General features: G+C 44.4%; 1 protein-coding gene across 3 annotated transcripts in view; it reads left to right on the forward strand.

Moving 5' to 3' along the window:
- Positions 1-16977, forward strand: part of UBE2J1 (ubiquitin conjugating enzyme E2 J1) — a 66156-nt gene extending 49179 nt beyond the window's left edge. For all 3 annotated transcript variants that reach the window (XM_030199100.1, XM_030199101.1, XM_030199102.1), the window contains exons 7-8: positions 683-817; positions 13966-16977. In XM_030199100.1, the coding sequence (XP_030054960.1) occupies positions 683-817; positions 13966-14235 (405 nt within the window). In that variant the 3' untranslated portion in view covers positions 14236-16977. The remainder of the gene's footprint in view (positions 1-682; positions 818-13965) is intronic.
- Positions 16978-23042: the final 6065 nt, after the last annotated feature.

Genomic DNA, 23042 nt, shown 5'->3' on the forward strand with positions numbered 1-23042 from the left:
ATGATTTAGAGATGATCTGCAAAGAGGAGTGGACCAAAATTCCTCCTGACATGTGTGCAAACCTCATCATCAACTACAGAAGACGTCTGACCGCTGTGCTTGCCAACAAGGGTTTTGCCACCAAGTATTAGGTCTTGTTTGCCAGAGGGATTAAATACTTATTTCCCTCTGCAGAATGCAAATAAATTCATATACTTTCCACAATGTGATTTTCCGGATTTAATTTGTGATGTGCTATCTCTCACTGTTACCAATAACCTACCCTTCAATTATGGGCTGCTCATGTCTTTGTCAGTGGGCAAACTTACAAAATCAGCAAGGGATCAAATACTTATTTCCCCCACTGTAAGTGTTTGAGGCTTCTGCAGATGAGAAAAGAGTCCATGGGGATGGGGCTGGGACGGGGACAGAACCTGTGGGGACAGGACGGGGACGAATTTTGTACCCATGTCATTCTCTAGTGCCTGAATACCTGATGTGTAACGGACAGGGGGGAATGGGGGGGGGAGGTGTTGCTAAGGTGGTTGTAACTTTGTATGTTATTTATGGGAGAGGAGGATTTTTCAAATTTTATTATGATATACCAGTTGCTGCTTTTATGTGGAATCCAGTTGAGGCTATCGGTGTGGAAATAGTACAATATCAAATATAATAACTGAAATTATGCTTACGCTTTCTTTAGGCTGAAGTTAATTCCTCTGCGCAGTCTACTACTGAACCTTTGAAAACTTCCAGTTCAAACCACTCCTTTGCCACAGTGGAGTCCCAGCTGGAAGATCTACCAAGAGACATGCAAGAGGAATCACCACAAGTAAAGGTATGAGAGTAAGCGCTTAAGTTTCATGGTGGAAGTGGACTTAAAACTGTACACACATCTACATTTCTTTTTTTTTTGAGCTTCAGTATTCTAAGTTTAATTTCTTTTATTGATTTTTGATACAGATACAATCAAGAGCTCACAACATAAGAACAAGTAACATTTTACAAAGTAAGGCAATACCGGAGCTCACATGTAAGAAGCAGCAATCTACATCCAGAATCAAATCAAGTGAAAACAAGAGAGAGGGAGGAAAGAGGAAAAGAAGAGGGAAAGGGGAGGGGGGCTGGAGAATACAAATCAAAGTGTAAAGCATGCACATGTCAAAAAACACACCTCAAATTTAGTACTTATCATTGTACCGTATCAAAATAAGAGACAAGTGGTAGCCATTTTTCCCTATATGAAGCAAAACGAGAAGATTTCTTTGCAAGGTGTGATTCGAATTTGTAAATTTGGAGCACTAAGTTCCACCATTTCTTAATGGCATTTCACAAGTCAAGGAGTTAGACGGCATTTAACTGCAATTGTAATGGAAAACTGCATATGGAGAGTGCCTTCTGTGCATGGCAGAAGTGCTAATGAGTTTGGACCCTTTTTTAAAAATAAAATTAACAAGGTATTTTATTGAAACCAAGTGCAGCATAAATATTATAATACTAGTAAGAAATGCCCGTTTCGGGGAAAAAATGAAACGGGCGCTAGCAGGGTAATCCCCCCCCCCCCCCACCATCCTCCCGAGTTCCAGACACCCCCTCCGTGCCTCCCTTCCGAGTTGCACACCTCTCCTCTCCCTCCCTCCGTCCCTCAGTGACGTGGTTGCGAGTTTGCGAAGTTTGGTGCGCTCTCCCAGCAGCTGTCAGAGAATGTGTGGAAGTCGTCCGTTGTGTCTTCGCCGCCCCGTCCTCTGCGTCATCGCGTGTTGACCCGAGGGAGTAGGTACACTGACTGCAGGCCCGCCCCGCCCTCAACGTCTTTGCGTTTTGACGCGAGGGCGGAGCTACAGCGACTGCAGCCTGCAGGCCAAACCGGATATCTCGGGCGCCTCAACTTTCCGGCTTGAGGCTTCAATGGAACGTTGGAGGTGCCTTTTATATATATAGACTAGGAACCAGCAAACAAATAAGCAATAATAAACGCATTTCTTACGGCCACACAGATCCAAGGAATACAGCACACTGACAGCCTAGCAAACAGTGTAGTCTTACAAAAGCAAAGCTCAGTTTAACCTCACTTCATTCAGGTTTTATGTTAAATTCCCTCTCTCCCCCCTACTCATAAGAATGTAAGAATTGCCATACTGGGTCAGACCAATGGTTCATCTAGCCCAGTATCCTACTACTACTACTACTACTTAACATTTCTAGAGCGCTACTAGGGTTACGCAGCGCTGTACAAATTAACAAAGAAGGACAGTCCCTGCTCAAAGAGCTTACAATCTAATAGATAAGAGTGAGACAAATATAGGACAATCAAGCCATTGTGACATCACTGATGAGGTTGGCTCTTAGGCATGGGTGGAATGAGGCATTATGACATCACAATCTCAGCTCTGGATACCAGAGACTGAAACTCTTCACACTAAGAGGGGAAGTGGGCCAGGTATAGGACAGTCGAGCCATTGTGACGTCACTGATGAAGTTGGCTCATCACAATCTCAGCTCTGGTTAAATCACTGCTATATGTAATACTACTACTACTACTTAACATTTCTAGAGCGCTACTAGGGTTACGCAGTGCTGTACAGTTTAACAAAGAAGGACAGTCCCTGCTCAAAGGAGCTTTCAATCTAAAGGACGAAATGTCAAGTTGGGGCTGTCTAGATTTCCTGAATAGAGGTATAGTGGTTAGGTGCTGAAGGGGACATTGAAGAGGTGGGCTTTGAGCAAGGATTTGAAGATGGGCAGGGAAGGGCCTGGCGAATGGGCTCAGGGAGTTTATTCCAAGCATGGGGTGAGGCGAGGCAGAAAGGGCGGAGCCTGGAGTTGGCGGTGGTGGAGAAGGGTACTGAAAGGAGGGATTCGTCTTGAGAGCGGAGGTTGCGGGTAGGAACGTAGGGGAGTTGAGGGTAGGGAGGGGCTGCAGATCGAGTGCATTTGTAGGTTAGTAGGAGAAGCTTGAACTGTATGCGGTACCTGATCGGAAGCCAGTGAAGTGACTTGAGGAGAGGGGTGATATGAGTATATCGGTCCAGGCGGAAGATAAGACGTGCAGCAGAGTTCTGAACGGACTGAAGGGGGGATAGATGGCTAAGTGGGAGGCCAGTGAGGAGTAGGTTGCAGTATTAACGGCGAGAGATAATGAGAGAGTGGACGAGAGTTTGGGTGGTGTGCTCAGAGAGGAAAGGGCGAATTTTGCTAATGTTATAGAGGAAGAAGCGATAGGTCTTGGCTATCTGCTGGATATGCGCAGAGAAAGGAGAGGGAGGATTCGAAGATGACTCCGAGATTGCGGGCAGATGAGACGGGGAGGATGAGGGTGTTATCAACTGAGATAGAGAGTGGAGGGAAACCCAGTTTGTAGCAAGATTCCGTGCTACCAATCCCAGGGCAAGCAGTGGCTTCCTCCTTCTCCATCTCAATAACAGACTATGGACATTTCCTCCGGGAACTTGTCCAAACCTTTTTTTTAAACCCAAATACACTGACCGCCATTACCACATCCTCCAGCAACAAGTTCCAGAGCTTAACTGTTCTTTGAGTGAAAAAAATATTTCTTTCTATTTGTTTTAAAAGTATTTCCATGCAGATTTGTAAGCTCCTTGAGCAGGGACTGTCCTTCCATGTTAAATTGTACAGCGCTGCGTAACCCTAGTAGTGCTTTAGAAATATTAAGTAGTTAGTAAGTAAGTAAGTTTCATTGAGTGTCCCCTGGTCTTTGTACTTTTTGCCCTGCCATTTTCACCTAAATGTGTTCTCTTATTACATCAAGCCTTTTTATTAAAGTCAGCTCAAGCTGCCTCTCCTTCTTCCCCTCGCATTTCTTTTGAGGAGCAGCTTCCTAAGAAACGAAAATGTTCCGTTTCGCAGGATTTGGGGAATGTTCCTCCTTGGGACTCAGAGGCAGATGCATCAACCAAACGTAAAAAAATCTAAAACGTAAAAGTCCTTAACGAATTTGAAAAAACGATGAATGCACCATAAAAACAAGTCGCAGATGTTTGGTGCGGTATTGTAAAGTACAATGCATGAAACTGGTGTAATCCCCATCGGTAATCGGCCCCTAAAGCATGCACAGAGCAGCCAAGCGTTATGCTGGCTGCTCTGCGCATGCCACAAACGTCAAAACAAACAAAAAAAAAACCAAAACACAAACACGTTGCATTAAAATAAAAGGAGAAAAAAAAGGATCGGGAGGGGGCAAAGGCGCTAGTCAGGAGCGTCCTGTATGGGCGGCCTTGCTTCCCCCTGCATGAAAAATCAAAATTTTAGCAGCCCCGACCCCCCCCTCCCTTCCTTTCTTTCTCCCACAGCTCCACCTCCCGCCATCCTCTGCCCCCGTGCCCCAACCCCGCCGCCGCCGCTCCCCCCCTCCGCCTTACAGGGCCCGCGCAGCGCCTCGCACCTCTGTGTGAAGGCGCTGCATGGGCAAGAAGAACATCTGATCGCCACCGAGTCTTCAGGACATCTCTCCTGTCCTGACCTGGGCCCGCCCCCGTCTGACATAAGTAACCTACGGCGATTACTAAACATATAGCTATCCCTTTTGAAGGCGGCACTGCATTAAAGGATATGCATGACTGCAGGCTTGAGGCTTCCTTGAAGCTTGCCTTTCAACTAGCTGCGTTAAATTATCAGGCAGCAATTTCTTCTTCTTTTGTAGCCAGGGCTTCTTTATCATGGATTCAACAATTGTCCACGTTGGACTCGCCTCCAGATTTTCTCCCTACTCTAGAGGTGGGGTTATCCTATTTGTCAGATGCTCTTTATGATATTCTCTAAGTGTCAGCTAAGGGTATGGCCTTGGCTGTTTCGACACGACGCTGGCTATGGTTGAGGCATTGGGCCACTGATGTGGCATCCAAATATCGTTTGGCAAAGTTGCCCTTTTGGGGGAAACTACTGTTTGGTGCGGATTTGGAGAAGATTGTTAAAGACCTGGGAGATTCCAAGGTCCACCTGAGGACAAGCCTAAGCTTCATCTCCAGGTGGCTAGGTCTCGTTTTCGAGAAGCGCAGAGGTATAGATTATGGAAGGCTAGTGTTTCTGCTGAAAAACCTCGCTTTCCTCAGACTCAGTTTTCCTTTCGAGGAGACAAGAAGCCCTTTTCCGTTTCCTCAAGAACCTCTCCCTCTTCACAGCCCTTGCAACGACGGGGTCGAAGTTCACTCCTTGTACATAGACATAGGTGGAATTCTTTCCCGCTTTCCCAAAGAGTGGACCACCATTATTGCAGACCAATGGGTCCTCGATATCATTCTCCATGGCTACAAGCCAGAATTTTGAAAGCCACTCACAGATCTTTTCATGCTGTCCCCTTGTGGTAGTGCTAAGTACCTTAGCCTCTTTAAGGTAACTGGTGGCCATACAACCTGTTCCTCCGGCAGAGAGGGGCACGGGTCGATATTCTATCTGTTTTGTCTTCCCAAAGAAAGAAGACTCTTTTTGCCCGGTTCTGGATCTCAGAGGGGTGAACAAGTCTCTCAGAGTGCTGCACTTCCGCATGGAGACTCTTCGTTCTATCATAGCCTTGGTCCAACTAGGCAAGTTTCTCACCTCATTGGACCTCAAGGAGGCTTATTTTCACAAGGAAATTTCTCCGGTTTGCGATCCTGGGAGATCATTTTCAATTCAGTGCCATGCCTTTTGGCCTCGCCACTGCACCTCGCACATTTTCAAAAGTTACGGTGGTGGTGGTGGCGGCAGCAGCCTTTCTTTGCTGGCAAGGAATCTAGGTACATCCTTACCTAGACGATTGGCTAATTCGGGCGCCTTCCTGTCAAGAGAGCCTTCGCAGTACGTAGACAGTCCTGTCTCCACCTTCTGTGCTGGGTTGGGTGGTGAATTACAGCAAGAGTTATCTCACCCCAACAACCCAGACCCTGGAGTTTCTGGGAGTGTGCTTCAATACCCAGGCGGGGAAGATTTTCCTGCCTCAGCATTGTCTGCTCAAGCTCAAACGGCAAATTCTCAGGCTTCTCTCTCTTCAGATTTGTCAGAAGGCCAGCACACACACACACATTTTCTCTTTGAAAATTTTCTAGGTGAATGTACCTGCTGTGAAGGAAGTATAAATATGTGTATATAGGTGTATTTTATAAAAATATGCACGTCTATCACAACTCCGCCCAAATCTTTACCTAAGCATACATTGGTTACCTGTTAATTTCCGGATTTTATATAAAACTCTGCCTTTGGTGCATAAGATCCTTCCAGAGGGTCTTCCAGAATTTCTTGCAAAGTATCTGGTTCCTTATGTTCCACCATGTTTGCTTCGTTCGGCTCAACAACATTTGCTGTCGGTGCCATCCTCCCACCAAGTCTGTTTGACAACCTATAGGAATTCAGTGTTTAATATGGTGGGCCCGGAGCTTTGGAACCAGTTTCCATTATTTTTGCATTCCGAAGCGTCCTTGTCTGCTGTTAAGACTCATTTTTTCCGGGAAGCTTTTTCTGCTGATCTATAACTATTCAGTCATGAATTAAGCTGGGTTGGCTGTTGGGGGGGGGGGGGGACCTGGAGCCATGGTAGCAGACAACACTTCTTATTTTCTATCCTTTTCATGTTGTTGGAGTTCTTTTCTGTTTTTATGTATTTTTTTTTTTTTTTTTGTATGCATCCCACCTTGTTGGATTTTTTTCCTTGGGCGGTTAATCAAATATAACAAACCTGAACCTATGTATGGATTGCATAGAAGTGTGCATGTTCTTGTCAGCACTCATACTTTCCTGGGTGTTTATCTGTATGCAGTTTTATAATACCAATTTCTGCATCTAAAAATCTTTTATAAAATTACTCCCATATCATCTTACACTGAACAAGATACTTATTGATGATTTTGTATATCCCAAAAACAAGTGGTGTCTTTTTACATATTTTATTTAAAAAAAAACTTTGTAAGAGACTCCAAAAACTTTATGAAAAATATAAACAATGCTTTATTCATCTATCAATATCCACAGTCTCTCCAGGAGGGTTGAGCTACCACAAAAAGATAAACCCCCCCCCCCCCACACACACACACACACACACACAATATTCAGCACTATTTAACTGGCTAAGTGCTAATATGCAGTGCAAGACAGACGGTTATTTCCACTGACTATTAGCGCTTAGGGCTAGATTCTATATATGGCACCTAGAATCTGGGCGCATCCAATAGAGACGCCTAGGCATATTCTACTAGACGTGCCTAAATGTAGGCGCGGTATGTAGAATATGCCTTGGGCCGGGTCGATGCTCCTACATTTTGGCGCGTCCATTTACACCAGTGAAAAGCTGGCCCAAATTCTATAACCACGTGCGTAGATGTGATTGATAGGCCCGGCACGCCCACACTCCTCCCATCATCATGCCCCCTTTTTGGCTGCATGTCTGAGTATTCACGTTTGCTGCTTTTATAGAATATGCCTAGCAAACTGTGCACGTAAATTCTTTTTTTTTTTTTTTAATTATATTTTCATTTGTCAATACAGAAATCATCCATACATCAAAGCAAGTTACAAAAGCATATTAAACATAGGTAACAGAGATGAACTATAAACGTGCCTTGCAACTGTCAATACAACACATTTCTCCGCATTGACTTTTTCTTTATTTTCAATAAACCATACATCTCCAAAAACATTAACACACTTTCGTCTATCCCAGTGCCTCAACATCCATTCTCTAACATCCCCCTCTCATCCATCCAGTCATACTGCGGCCCTTTATCCCCCCTCCCCTCCCCTCCCATCCCTCCCACCCTTTCGTTTATCAAGCAGTTCCAAACAGCGTGTCCACAACAGAGCGTATGATCTATTATCCTACCTATCTCGTAATTTCGCAGTCCACCCGTCAAATGGCACTGGGTCTGGAGAGATCCAGAACTGCAATATAGTCTTCCTGACCAGCAGAAGGGACATATATAGGAATCTCCTCTGAGGCTGAGTCAGTTGCTGAATGTGAAATAACCCCTGATCCCCCAGAAGCAAGGTACTATAATCCCATTCCAGTTCCCTCTGGACAACCCTATTGAGCAAGGGAAATACCACAGAGATAGAGCAGGGCACTCCAAAAAAAAGTGTGAATGAGAGTGCCCCTTCTGGTTTTACATCTCAAACAGTAATCGTTATCCCATAACCCCAGATGAGCTCCTTTTGCCCTGGTCAAATGGGCTCTGTGTAATATTATATATTGTGCCTCTTGTAATTCTGCTGATTTAGTCATTTCATACAATCAAACAAAATAAAACATGGAAAAGAATAAACCATACATCCACAAAACCATTAACACACTTTCGTCTATCCTAAAGTGTGCTAAATTGGGTGCGCATGTACTCAGTGCCTAGATCCCTGTTCCACTGCTGCGTCAGCATCCCCATCCCGTCTGAGGGCAAGGTCATTTTTTAAATCTTGTACCATGTAGACAATCTGTTCAGTGAGGCAGGCAAACGAAGAAGAGGTTTATCTAATTCCCCATTCATCCAGTCAGTTATACCTAGCCTTCAAAGAGAACCAGTAGTGCCGTACCTGTAGGTACTGCAGCATATGACGGTTTGATAGCCCCCACCTCTCTTTGACCCGGGTGAAAGTAAGGAAAGAGTTCCCCCCCCCTCAGACAACAACTGCCCAATATGTGTACACCCCTTCCCGTGCCATCTCTGAAATTCTGAACCACCCATACCTGCTGGGAAATCCTTGTTCCCCGCCAAAGTCAGAAAAGGCAATGCTTCAGGAGACCGGCCCTGGGACCCCCTCTACCAACACCATGCCCTATGCAGTGGTCGAAGAAAACTCAACTTGGAGGCAACCCATGGGAGGGTCCCAGGGGGTGTATGTAAAAGATTTATGAATGATATAGGGCTGCTCCATTCCTCCATCCATCCTGGAGGAGAGAAATGGTATATCCCCTTGATCCCCTCAGATACAAAACGCATCAAAGCTGCAATGTTATATAATCGAAGATCGGGGAGGCCCAGACCTCCCAGATTTTTATCCAAGATTAACTTCTGATGTCCTTTTCTCACTCCTCTCTGTCACCATATGAAAGAGCGAATCGGGGAGCAAAAAAGACGTTCATCTCTCCTCAACACCCAAATAGGTGCGACCTAAAGAGGATACAGCAACTTAGGCAGAAGTATCATTTTCACCAAAGCCACACTACCTAGCAGTGAAAGCGGTAAATCCTTCCAAGCAGCACATAGCCTTCTGATCTTATCAAGAGGGTCTATCGCATTGTATTTATAAAATAAAATTGGATTGGTGCTGAGATAGATACCCAAGTACCTCATTGGCCCTTTGACAGGTGGAATAAGTAACAAGGAAAGCCAAGGCTCCCCAGAGCATCTAGACAAGGGGAGAAGTTCTGATTTGGAGCAGTTAACCCGAAAGATCTCCAAACGCCCGCACCAGGGACAGCGCCTCTGGCAAGCCTCGGGGTGCATGTGCCAGGTAGAGTAAGATGTCGTCTGCAAAGAGGTTTATGCGCTGCTCCCTGTTCCCCACTATAATACCCTGGATATCCCTACTGCCCCTGATCTTTAAAGCCAGAGGCTCTATGGCCAACAAAAAAAGAAATGGTGATAGAGGGCACCCCTGCCGCGTACCCCTCTGCAGAGAGAAACTTTCTGTGAGTTTATCATTTATCAGTAACTGTGCCCTTGGTAAAGTATACAAAGCGGAGATCCATGTAACAAAAGTTCCCTGAAAGCCAAAACGCTCCAAAACCCAGAAAGGATACTGCCAGGAAATGCAATCAAAAGCTTTCTCCATATCCAGACCTACTATAGCCCCCATTCCTCCTTTCCCTTTACATTCTTGAATGGCTAGCAAAGCCCTAAGATGATTCATGGATGCATAGCGCCCAGGCACAAAGCCCACTTGGTCTTCATGTACCAGGGAATTTATCACCGCATTCAGACGCCTAGCCAATATAGCCGCGAAGAATTGTAACATCTTGGTTTAAAAGTGAGATGGGTTCAATAAGAGCCCACCTGTGCCGGGTCTTTCCCTGGTTTTGGAATATGTGCCAAGTTCTGATACAGGCTCAAGCTTTTCTCCCCCAGCTCATTGAACATCTCTCTTAAGGGCACTACTGCTAATTCCGACAAAATACGATAGTATTCCGGTCCAAAACCGTCAGGTCCTGGAGTCTTGGTCAGCTTCAAGGCTTTAATGCCCCGACTGACTTCCTGATCTGTTATAGGAGAGTTCAAACCCGACAACTGCTCTGTCGTGAGGGCAGGTAAAGTCATATGTTGGAAAAAAAAACCCTGCATGCTTCCACATTAAATTCCCGAGCCTGATAAAGGGAACTGTAGAATTGTATGAACTGTCACCTAATTTGAGCCTCCATGGTATACTCCTTCCCCTTATCGTCTTTGATAGAAGTGATGACCTGTTTCCTACGGGGGGGGAGAGGGGGGGGGGCTAACTAGGTTGGCTAGAAGCTTACCGGCCTTACTTCCCCATTTAAACAATCTGTAGCGTTGAAGATAAATATCCCTCTCTGCCCTTTGATGCAGTAGTATGTCTAACTGTTTCCTCGTCTGCATCAATTGTTGTTTGGTACTTTCACATGAAGCATGTGCTGCCTGCGTAGACGTAAAAGCTCCGCCTCTCTCTCTTTTTTTTTTGTCCGGCTGAGTAAGATATAATATGGCCCCGCATGACTGCCTTAGAGGCTTCCCAATATATACCAGGATCCACTCCGGATGTTCTGTTATGAGTTTTGTACTCCAACCATTTTTCTCTCAGATATACTCGGAAGCCCCCATCATTATACAACGAGGGAGAGAACTTCCACACCCTCTCACTCGGGTCATCAACAAATGAAATGACTACCGTAACTGCTGAATGGCCAGAGGATGTAGTATCAGCTATGTGGGACTCTGCAGCCCTAAGGAACAGGGATCTATCCACAAGGAGATAATCTAGCCTAGAGTAAACATTATCGGGATGTGAAAAAAAGTAAATTCCACATCATGTGGATGTAGAACTCTCCCTATGTCTACCACATCCATCCTAAAGGAGAGGAAATTTACACCCTTAGCATCCCCTCCTTTATCTTTAGATTTAGGTGGCTTACAGTCAATCGACGGGTCCGCCAATACATTAAAATCTCCCCCCAGTACAACTTGATAGTTGTTGTAGGGTACAATTGCAGCCACTAACTCAGAGAAGAATTTATGAGAGTAAGTATTTGGACCATAGACATTGCAAAGGAGACTGTTATGTCCCCAAAGCTCCCCTTGGAGAAGTACAAATCTGCCTTCCTTGTCCTGAACGGTTTTATGAGTGTGAAAGGGGAGTTGCTTGTGCAGTAATATAGCCACCCCTCTCTGTCTGCTGTTATAAGAAGAGCACACCACTTCCCTCACCCCTTTAATTTTTGATGTTCTGCTGCTGATAAATGTGTTTCCTGAATGTGTGCTATATCCGCCTCTTCCTTTTTCAGCCAAGACAAGATCTTGGTCCTTTTTACTGGGGAGTGGATACCGTCAACATTTAATGTTATTATTTTAAGCCTAACCATCAACTATAGAAACGCTACAACAGACAGCACATTTCACCAACAACCTAGCACTTCGGGTCTCCCAGCCAAACCCTCCGGGTTGTACCTGATCTTCAAGAACTAGTATTGTAGATTGAGAGAGAGAAAAGGAGGAAGAAGAGTAAAATAAAAAATAACATAGAAGGTGCGCCAATCCTCCCCTTCTCTGCTTCCCCTCTATTCCTAGAAAGCCTGTTGTAAACCCCTGCCCGCTATTCCCTCCCCGCACCCCTCCACCCCCTTGCACACCGTCATCCATCCGCATACCTCAAACACACCCTCACCCGCACAAAAAGTCCCATACCACCCAATCCCCCCTCCCTCTCCCCCTCTTATTCCTTCCAGGTGTCCAACTTTCATCCTTCACCCACCCGAACCCCACAAGGAGGCTGCTCCCTCAAACCCCGCCATCGCAGTTATAATAACATCCCTTTGAAAAACAAACCCGTCTCCACAAACTAAAACAATTTCAGACCCCACTGCTGCTTTACCACCTAGTAAAAGAGCATATTTAACCTTTCAGTTCACTGCATGTTTCCCTCCAAGTTCATGGCAAATGCGCTCCGCAGGGTCCTTGTTCTCATTTGAAGAACCCATTTGACAGTTCCAACAACAAAATGCAACTACAGGTATAAAACACAAAATTCGTCCACATAATCCAGATTTTCATCGTGACCTCAATTTTTATATCCCACCACCAACGAACTTCCACGGGCACAGACATAGGCATATTCAATGGACATCCCGCATCCCATCTCCAATGTCTTTATTAATGTTATCCATAAATTTCTTCACTTCTGGGGCCTCCCTGCCAGACACCCAGTTTGGCGGGATATAGTAGTGCAAACCGGATTCCTTTCTTATGCAAAACCGTGGATGTAGGCGCAACATGGCCACCCTTGCTGAGTAATCATTAAACAAGAGCAGCCTGTGACCCTCGTATTCCACCAAGGCTTGGGCTCGATATGCTTTTAGTAGCTGCTCTTTCGCTTGCCAGTTGGTAAAGTGAGCAATTGCTGTTCGAGGCTTGGCCGAGGTGTCACTCCGAGCCCCTATACAGTGTGTTCAGTCACAGCAGAAAGTAGTCTCTCTGCCCAGAAGGTCTAGACGTTCCGGGAGCCATGTGTCAAAAAAATGATATAGCTTTTTGTCCATCACTGCTTCCGGCAGCCTGATAACTCTCAAATTATTCCTTCTGTTTCTATTCTCTTGTTCTTCTACTCAATCCCGCCTTCTTCTGGAGCATAGCTATTTGAGCCGCCATAGCCTTCGCCTCGTCCTCTCCCGCTGACACTCATTCCACCTCCGTTATGCGTCGCGTATTGGAGTCAAGATTTTCATTGATTCCGTCAACCATGGATTGCAGTTTAATAAACCTATCCTCCAGTGCTGCAGACACCGATCGTGAGATCTCTTGTACCCACTTGGGTGTCTGTATGGGTAGCAGGCTGTGCATTTGCTGCGCCTCCGCCATCTTGTTCATACCCGTCCTCTACGGAACCTTCGCTTTTCTCTGTGTCCTCGTGGGCTTGCCTCTTCCAGGACTCCCGAGGAAGTGCTGAACATAGGCCCAGCAGCTTGAGATAAGTTCTGATTCGTCCTAGGGTCCGTTTTCCAAAGTGAATCCAGAGTTTTTAACTGATTTTGGCAGGTTATTTGAGGAGCTGCTCTCCCTTGCTGCTGATCAGGTAGCAGGCATCACGTGACCCCTGTGCACGTAAATTCTACTTAAATCCAATTAGCGATGATAAATAGTCATTATCGGCCGCTTATTATGAGTAGATGAGGCACATGCACAAATCTGCATGCATGCCTCAACGCACCATAGATAGAATCCACCAGTTAGTGCATAGCGGCTAGACAGCTATATCGCGCGATATAATCGGCTAAGCACGATAAATAAAAAATATTTATTTAGTGCTTTGCCAGCAAAGTTTTTAACGGCCAAATTGGACCACATAAATAGCAGTCCTATCTTTGGCTGCTATAAACTTAACTAGCCAGTACTAAATATTAACTTGACCAGTTAAGAATAAGCCAGCCAAAAATCCCCGGATCTGGGATCAGCACCAGTCGCTGTACTTAGCCAGTCTGCTTCCTGCGGGCTGAATATCGGCTGGAAAGTGAATAAACTCACACAGGCATTTTTTAAAAAGTATTCAACAACAACTCCAAACTGCCATAACAATTCTTTACTGTTTGCTCCAACCGGTTTCACCCTCCACAGGCTTCTTCGGGGAGCAGACAGATGTCACAAGACAGCATCACCTCCCACCTCACATACTGGAGCAATATGGCAGAGTTTCCAGGAAAGTTTTATAAAATATATAATGAGGGCATCACTTGTTTTTGGGATATACTTTTTGCCCTGTTTGGGCTGGTGATTTCTGTCCCCCTTTATTTACCAGATTGTAATGTACTTGTAATGATGATATTTTTTTTTGTCCTTTTTTTAGGCAGAAATTCAGAATACAACAGTATCATCCCCTGAAGAACATGCCCAACCTGTACCTGCTGGTAACATACCTGCGAGCCCTCGACGGCGCCGTACCCAGCCACAGTCAGATCGGAGAGTCTCAGCTTCCCCTGGACTTACCCAGGCGCAGCCACCAAGAATGAACGCTGGATCAACTATACTGATCGTTCTACTGACCTTAGCTCTGGCAGTTCTTCTCTTCCGAAGGATTTATCTAGCCAACAACTACATATTTGATTATGAGTTATAATATTTTGCTTCTGTCTTAAAAGGCAGTGACTTGAATGCTTCATTAAACATTCTGTATTGGGTGTATTACGAGAATTGTTTACAGAAAGCACTATTTTTATTTATCTTATTTAGGTCTTAATGAAAGTTGTATATGTGTGGGTGTGTTTTTGTGCACGCACGCACCCTCCCATAGGACAAAGTTTGTACTAACTCAGAAGACTCAACTGGTAATTGGAACGGGACTGTAAGTAGGGTGATGTGAATGTTTTTGTGCTTGCTGGAATATTTGGGGAAACTCCCAGTTCTCTCCAGGCATCACCCATTTGCGATTTATAACTAACGTGAAATCAGTGAGGGCCAGGTGCATTTTGTCTGTGGAACATAGAAGCGTATTCCCCTGGATTCTATATATGGCGCCGAAATATCGAACATGAACAAAAGCAGATCGGACTTTGGAAAATAAGCTTCAAAGAGCTTTATTTCTGGAATAAAAAAGCCAGACAAGCTTGATGCTGGCTGTGTTTTGCCCACGCTGGGGCTTGTTTTGTTGTATGTATTTTAAAACAGACAACAGCTGAGTTCTTACAAATGAACCACCACCTGGCCATGATAAAAATGAATCCTGTGAGGCATATCCAGCCCATTTCTCACAGACCTTTTGAATAACGGGTGCCTCAAAGGGAAAAGTATCCTTAACATGCACAAGGGGTGAGCAATTCTTTCGGCTATCTACATACAAAACATAAGGAGTGATAGATGTTTCTCCCTGACCCTCTGCAGCGGGTTGAGGGGATGGTTCCTTCTTAGACTGAAAAGGTCTCATGATATAATAACAAACAATGCCTAAGCTAGCAAAATACACAGCAAACAATAATATAAATAATGAAAGATACAAGAATAAAAATAAAAAAGCAATTTTTCAAAAGACTTTGCTTCAAGATATACTCACGGTTCAGCTGATTGACAGTCTATAACCTACTCAATCCAGGCTGGCCATTTCTGGAGATCATAGGAAAGAACAGGCTAGAAAATACCAAGTGCCATGAGCACTGCAAGAATTCTGTGAGAGGCTGCCATCTTCTGGATTAAGCTGTTTTATCAAGTGCCATTTGAACAGCACTTGGTACTTTCTAGCATCTGAGGCACCCCTTGTGTAGGCGAAACACAGCCAGCATCAGGCTTGTTTGGCTTTTTTTATTCCAGAAATAAATGTCTTTGAAGCTTGTTTTCCTGAGTCCGATCTGCTTTTGTTCACTGCCACCTTGGAGTTTGCGGATCGCTTGCCCTATTGTTTTCTTGGTCCGAAACATCGACGCCAAAAATTTTGGCGCAAATCTAAGATGCGAGTGCAAGTAAATTAGTTAACGAGTTATCAACTGTGAGTTAATGGGCCTTAGCAATCACTAATTGCACTTAATTGCAGGGTCGCCAAGAAGGGGGGGTGGGGAGGGGCAAGATTCCCGGGGCCCGGTGCTGGGGTTTGTCTCGCTCCTCCTATGTGTTGGGACGTGGGCCGATTGCGTTAATGAGTTAACCTGAGTCCTGGGACACAGGAGCAACGAGAATGACAGACCTAGGGAGGAGAAGACGCAGGAAGGTGAGGGAGGACGGCGGCAGCCCAATTTGGGGGGGGGGGCAGCGGTAGCCCTGTCTCTTGGCGGCCCTGTTTAATTGGCACTAATTTGGATTTGTGCATGCAGCTGGCTTGTGCACTATTCTATAACCCCGAGTGCCTAAACCCCATAGCGTGCAAATCGAAAGGGGGCATGGACAGTGCTCATGTTAGCCTTGAGAATCGGTTCTAAGTGCTATTCTATAAAGAGCCCTCATCTTGGAGCACCCTTCATAGAATACTGCATAGTGCTGATTTTTTTTCTGACGCCGATTTTTGAGCACCATCTATACAGTTTCCCCCATTACGGCCTGTTCTTGGGTCACTCTAGAAGTTTTGGCTGCAAAAAGGATTTTGAGGTGAAATGGCATTGTCTTCCCTTTTGGTATGTTCAGGAATTTAGTAGGGATGAGAATGCTACTGTAGAACCCACATTTTATTAAATGCAGAACATATAGTTAAAATGAAAGCAGAGGCCCTGATTATATTAATCTTTTTAGGAAAATTGGGACCAGAGATTGTTTGGTAGCTTTGTTCTTTTCCGGTACTCTCTTACTCAATTAAAATATCTGCTGGCGTTCTCAAACATATATGCTAATTTTTTAATTGAAAAAAAAAATTATATTAAATATGTCTCTTCTTGATGTTGTTACAAAAATGTGGTATTTATCCAAAGCCATTGTTTTAAATATTCCAGAAATATACACTGTGCAGTGATTGAAATGCCATTTTTGTGAAGATTTTTTTTGTTTTGTTTTCATCTTTGAAATTCAAGTGTAGCTCAGCAATCTGTTGCCCCAATTATCCAATCCCACATTTTCAGTAGTTTTGAGTCAGTAATTTTAATTGGGGAGTAGAAAATTGTACATAGTTGTTAAAATGGCCAGTAGAAAGATTCATATAACTGTAGCTAATCATATCTACAAAAAATGCACTCAAATGTACTGTTTGTTTTACCTTCTATGTGGAATATCAATAAGGGTCTGAAATTTTGAATATTTTGTTCCACAATCTTTGTGTTGTCTTTAGGTTTTTCATTTATTCTGGTGTGTAATTCTTCATATTAAGTTGCATGAGAAAAAAAAAACTCACCTTTGAAAGGATCTCACCTAAATGTTTTCCAGCTTCACATTTTAATTTTTATATGTCAAAATATAAGATACTATTTTGTGTATTCTTATTACTTTCCTATTGTTTTTATTTTCAGACAGTGCTAAAATCAAATAAGAGAAAGGGAAAACTGAATAAAATCTTTTAAGTATTTTGCAGGCCTCAGTGGAGTGCAGGATGTTGCAGTTTTCCATGGAAAAAGATGTTCAAGGACAAGAGGTCGTGACATGAAGCTGGATGAAGGGAGACACAGAGGAAATAAGAGGACATATCACGTTACAGAGAGGGTGGTAGATGTCTAGAATAATCCACTAGAGGTGTTGGTGACTGTCAGCATACGTTGTCTAGGTATGGCCCCGGGTCCAGTTTGCCCCTCCATCAGGAAGCCCGGAGGATGGCAGATGGACCAAATGCTGCCCAGCTGCCTGCTAGCCCTTTGTTTTCATGATTACCCCTAATTAACATACCTTTGTCCTCTCTGGGCATCTGGGAGCAGGGCTCTCTGAGAATAATGAAAGCTGAAAGACAGAGAGGCTCCAAAACTAGGGACTTCAAAGACTAAAACCTGTGAAAATGCTCACCTTCCTTACATCAGGAAATTAAACTGGAGTTTGCAAAAGGAAATAACTGACATTTACAAAGGCTGGGAAGGAAAGAAGTTATTTGATCCCTCTCTGTTCCAGATAGATAGATAGATAAAGCAGAGCACATGGCTCAGCTCTGTGCTTCTCTGTTCTCTTTCTCTGCACACACACATCTTCAGCCACCAGAGCACATGGCTCTGCCAGCTGGGCTTTCTCTTTCAGAGCACATGGCTCTGCTTTCTTAGCTTTCTCTTTTTCTTTCTCTGCACCCCTCATCCTTACCTTTCTCTCATTGATTCCCATATAAACCCACACACAGATACAGCATTGCAATATTTACCTGTACTAAGTGCTGTGAGCCTATATATGTAAATACAATATACTTTCTATATATATCCAAACCCGTGTGGATTGTGTATTCTTTGGAACCCACTGCGTCTACGAACCCACTGCCTCTGCGAACTGGACCCAGGACCATACCTAGATAATGAATGCTGACAGTGACCAGTATTGTGACAGAATAGATAGGGCAGGACAAGGACAGGTGTTGCAAGTAGAGGTAAAAGGTGAGTGGGTAGGTGAGGAGGCCTATATGTTAGATTAAAGTATGGGCACCTGTATACCCAGAAGGGAAAAGGACCAAGGAAAGAAAACAGATATGGAATGATATTCTCCAGGTGGTCAAGCTTATACAGCTGATCACTGGGATATATCATTGACTTGAGTCTAACTGGGCACGGTGGTTAGGCCAATTGGGTCTCCATTGTCCATTTGTGTGTTACTGTGTTCTCTGAGGACAAGCAGGGTACTGATATTCTCACATATGAGTGATGTCATCTGACTGAGCCTTTGCGCAGAAAACGCTCTCCAGCATGTTTACTACAGCTTTTGAGAACATACTGAACTTTGTGTCAAATTGCATTTTTTCAAAATGTTATTCATTCATTCATGATTATGTGTGAATTCTGTCAATGTCAAGCAGGGTCCATTTTCTACCCCAGTACTCACTTTGGTTAGATTTTTGGGGTGTTTAACATTTTTTTTTAATCAGCCCTCTTCTGGCCTTGTTGGCCTAGACACCCAGTAGTGTATTTTTGAAAATTGAGTCATTTGATTTGCTGTGGCTATTTTTCCAGACATGACCCAGAAAAGTTCTCAGTGGCTTTAAAAATTGTCCAAGCTGGCCTTAGCCATCTGCCTGACAAACTCAATGAATGACAACCCCTTTGAGAGAGATCTGCATCTCTTTGTGAGGTGAGGTGGGGAGGGTTCTGAAGGGAGACCAGTGGACCCTTCTCTCCGAGAAGACTCTAGCTTCTCTTTGGATATCCAGGAACACTCAGAATCTGACTCAGAAGTACTCTCTAGCAGGCATTTGAGTCTCTTCCTGCCTTGAGCAACTGACCTCCTGGTAGGCCTGGGCCAAGGCCATTGAGACTCTGGGAGCCTCCAGTGCACTAGAGAAGCTTTCTCCTCCGATGGACTGGATATCGGCATCAAATCTGAAATCCTTCTAGGCCTTGGCATCGACACCTGCAAGCAGTAAATGAGCTTTGAGTACTGGTGGAACCACTTTTGGGAGGCGGGGCTAGTACTGGGCAGACTTTTACGGTCTGTGCCCTGAAAATGTTAGATACAAATCAAGGTCAGGTATGCATATAAAGTAGCGCATATGAGTTTAGCTTGTTGGGCAGACTGGATGGACCGTACAGGTCTTTTTCTGCCGTCACCTACTATGTTACTATGTTACTTTGATTCTTGGCATTGATGTCCTCAAAGCCACAGCTTCACATCAAGAAAGAAGCGCTCCATGTGTTCCTCAAATTTGCTCATGTGCTGTTCCTTGGTGCTTTGATGTTGTCTGCGCCATGCTTTGACAGAACTCGATGTCCAGTATACCGTCATCCCTGGCTAGCCCACGCTCTGAATTGCGATCTACTCTGCCCTGCAGGGAAGCTTGGATTGTCCCTAATTTCCAAGAAAGGGCCTACTGCTCCCCCCCCCAGGCGGCTTCTCCACCACTCCCAGGCCAGCTTAAGGGGTCATAGTAGTGGGGGTAGTTTAACTCATACACCCTTAGAGTGAATTGCATTAAAGACCGAGAAAGGTGAGGCCGCCAATTCCCATACACCCGGGGGGAGCAAACGCAAACTTTCCAGTGTGAAGTTCATGTATCCAGCGCAATAATGCCGCAACATTATATAGTCTGATCTGGCAAATTAACTCCTCCCTCCCCCCCTTACTCTGGTCAATTTGTTTAGCCCTATATGGGCGTGCCTCGTACCCCAAATGAATGAAGATATCACTCCCCTGTACTCTTTCTCATCCTTACTAGTCACCCAGAGGGGCATTATCTGAAGGGGATACAAGATTTTGGGCAACAGAACCATTTTAACTTGCACCACCCGCCCTAAGAGTGAGATGGTGAAGTCCCTCCACCTAATACAGAGGCTCCTAACAGCCTCTATTTTCTCCCTTTCATTCTTCTTATACATGGACACCATATAGATCTCTGCTCTCCACACAAAACAACGGACACAGAGGGCATAGGAGGGAAGGAAAAAAACCAGCACATACGCACACACTCTCACTCTTAACTGGCTATAATAAGCAACTGACCTGCCACTATCACAGGGACTGCTAGCACCTCTCGCTCTCTCTCACACACACAGGACACAGAGGGTATGGAAGACAAGGAACAAATCGTTGGGTATGGAGGGGGCGACGGGAGATAAGGCAAGAACTGCCTCAAATGTTTGTGCTGTGCTATGTACAATTATAATGCTGTCTCTTCATTTTGACCCTACCCTTTCACACTCTCTTTCACACAGATGAACACACACACTTACACTGTCTCTATCTCACACACACACACACACACACACTTTCTCACACAGACACACAAACACGCCTCAAATGGTTCAGCTGTCCTATGTAAAATTACACTGCTGTCTCTTCATTTTCACCCTACCTGTGCACACTCTCTTTCACACAGACGCACACACACACACTGTCTCTATCTCACACACACACGCACTCTCTCACACAGACACACAAACGCCTCAAATGGTTCAGCTGTCCTATGTAAAATTTCACTGCTGTCTCTTCATTTTCACCCTACCTGTGCACACTCTCTTTCACACAGACGCACACACACACACTGTCTCTATCCCACACACACACGCACTCTCTCACACAGACACACAAACATGCCTCAAATGGTTCAGCTGTCCTATGTAAAATTTCACTGCTGTCTCTTCATTTTCACCATACCTGTGCACACTCTCTTTCACACAGAGACACACACACACACTTTCTCTGTGTCACACACACACACACACACACACACATACATTTACACACTCTCACTCTCTCTATAGCCTTGCTAGCGCCCGTTTCATTTGTTTACGAAATGGGCCTTTTTTACTAGTGAGTATAATATAAAACATAACATAAAAAGGTATATGAGTAAGATGATAACAGAATGAAGAAGAGACTGCATAATAATAAATGACATAAATTGTGATCCTAATGAGACAAGTGTTTATAAAGAGACATTCTTTAATATGTGATGATAAAAAAAGGGGTTTAAAAAAGGACAAACCTAATGTAAAAAGAAGAAAAACGCACCTTGATATAGATATATGGTAACTCGAGAGTAGTAAGCACTTGCTGTCTGTAATGAAAATGGAAATGAAATGTTGCTCTCCTGTCACGCTGCAACCATGTCTGAGTTAATAGACTTACCACCCAGAAACGCCAAAAGATCATCCCGAACCTTCCTCAACCTCCACTTCCCCAATTGCAAGGGCTTGAAATACAAGACGCCACACGCGTCAACCTTTTCTCACATGAGCACGCAGTTTTGGAATACACTGCCGCGCAACTTAAGAACGATCCACGAGCAAGCTTCCTTCTGCAGATTATTGAAGACCCATCTTTTTGAAAAAATTTACGGAAAGAGCCAAAACACATAAAGTCCACACTTACTGTTCATTAATGCATCATACATCCACTTCTGAACTCTCATCCCCCATAATCTCACATCACTCATACCTTTACTCACAGAAATATGTGTACCATATGTTTTTTATGCCTTAATATTGCCCTCTAAGCTCCCATTGTCTCCTTTCAATGTTTGTGTTCCATTGTTACATTGCTTAACGACACCTCGATTGTCTTGCATAACTCTACACAATGTAATCCATAACCAATTTGTAACAAATTGTATTTCCATCATTCATTTCATATTGTAAGCCACACTGAGCCCGCAAAAAGGTGGGAAAATGTGGGATACAAATGCAATAAAATAAAATAATTCACCTAGCGGCTGGGCAGGCCCTATGGATACTTTAACTGATGGGGGAGGGGGTGGTAGATAGTTACTGTTTATTGTGTATGACTTTTGCCAAGGTACGGCAGGAGGCTGGAGATGTTACTGTATAAACAGACTTCAACTTGCTACTAATTAGAATTGATCCGTTTCAGGGGGTCAGCTCTTCTACATATGGAAAGCATAATTTTTATTTTATTTCTATTAAACGCAGTTACATTTTCTGATTTCTCTGGCAAAAAAAAAATCCCTATTTCATCTAGTGAGATTTTTCTACCATGTTCTTCATCCCCATAAACATTCCAAAATATCGACCCAAGAGAGACTGCCGTTGAAAAAATTAGTTAAACCACCTGTTGGGTAACTCATGTGTACCAAGCGGACCGATTTCCACCAAAAACCAGCCCCTGCAATCAAAAATATTAGGAAGATATAGTTAAAAATAAAGAAAGAAAGAAAGTAGCACGTCTTTGTGTAGTGCCTGGAAGGAGACCCTCTTCAGTGCTTTCTGGAAAGGGACTGTATGATGTTACCAAGTCTGGGCGAAAGATCCATTTAAGAAGGCCAGAGAGCTGACTAGCGAGCAGCCAGCTGTCCTCCCTTTCCGGCTTCCCTGCCAAGGAGTGATGTCATAGGAGACTGGCGGCGATTGGCAGGGAGGCTGGAAGCGGGCGAGATTCGAATCCCATGGCACTGAAGACTTGAATAAAAGGCCACCGAGGAGGCAGGGGAGCATCTTCAGTGGAAAACGGATGGACACGCAACCACGCTGGAGGCAAGGCTATGGCTGGCCACTACATAGACCAGTGAGTCACTCACCCTAGCTGGAAAGGCATAGCAGGGAGAGGAAGTCCCTACTACACTGGACTCAAGGCTCCGGTGCTTCCTAGGGGTTATATGTTAATGTGTTTAATAGCCACGCGAAACAGAGAAAATGTTCCATGCAATGTGGAAACTCAAAAGAGTCAAACCTTTCTTCCCAAGGGATATATTCCGCAGCCTGGTACAATCTATGGTGTTAAGCCACTTGGATTATTGTAACGCCATTTATGCCGGATGCAAAGAACAAATCATTAAGAAACTCCAAACTGCCCAAAATACTGCAGCCAGACTCATATTTGGAAAAGTAAAATACGAAAACGCCAAACCCCTAAGAGAAAAATTACATTGGCTCCCACTGAAAGAAC

The sequence above is a fragment of the Microcaecilia unicolor genome, chromosome 3 (genome assembly GCF_901765095.1).
Source record: "Microcaecilia unicolor chromosome 3, aMicUni1.1, whole genome shotgun sequence".
Taxonomy (NCBI): domain Eukaryota; kingdom Metazoa; phylum Chordata; class Amphibia; order Gymnophiona; family Siphonopidae; genus Microcaecilia; species Microcaecilia unicolor.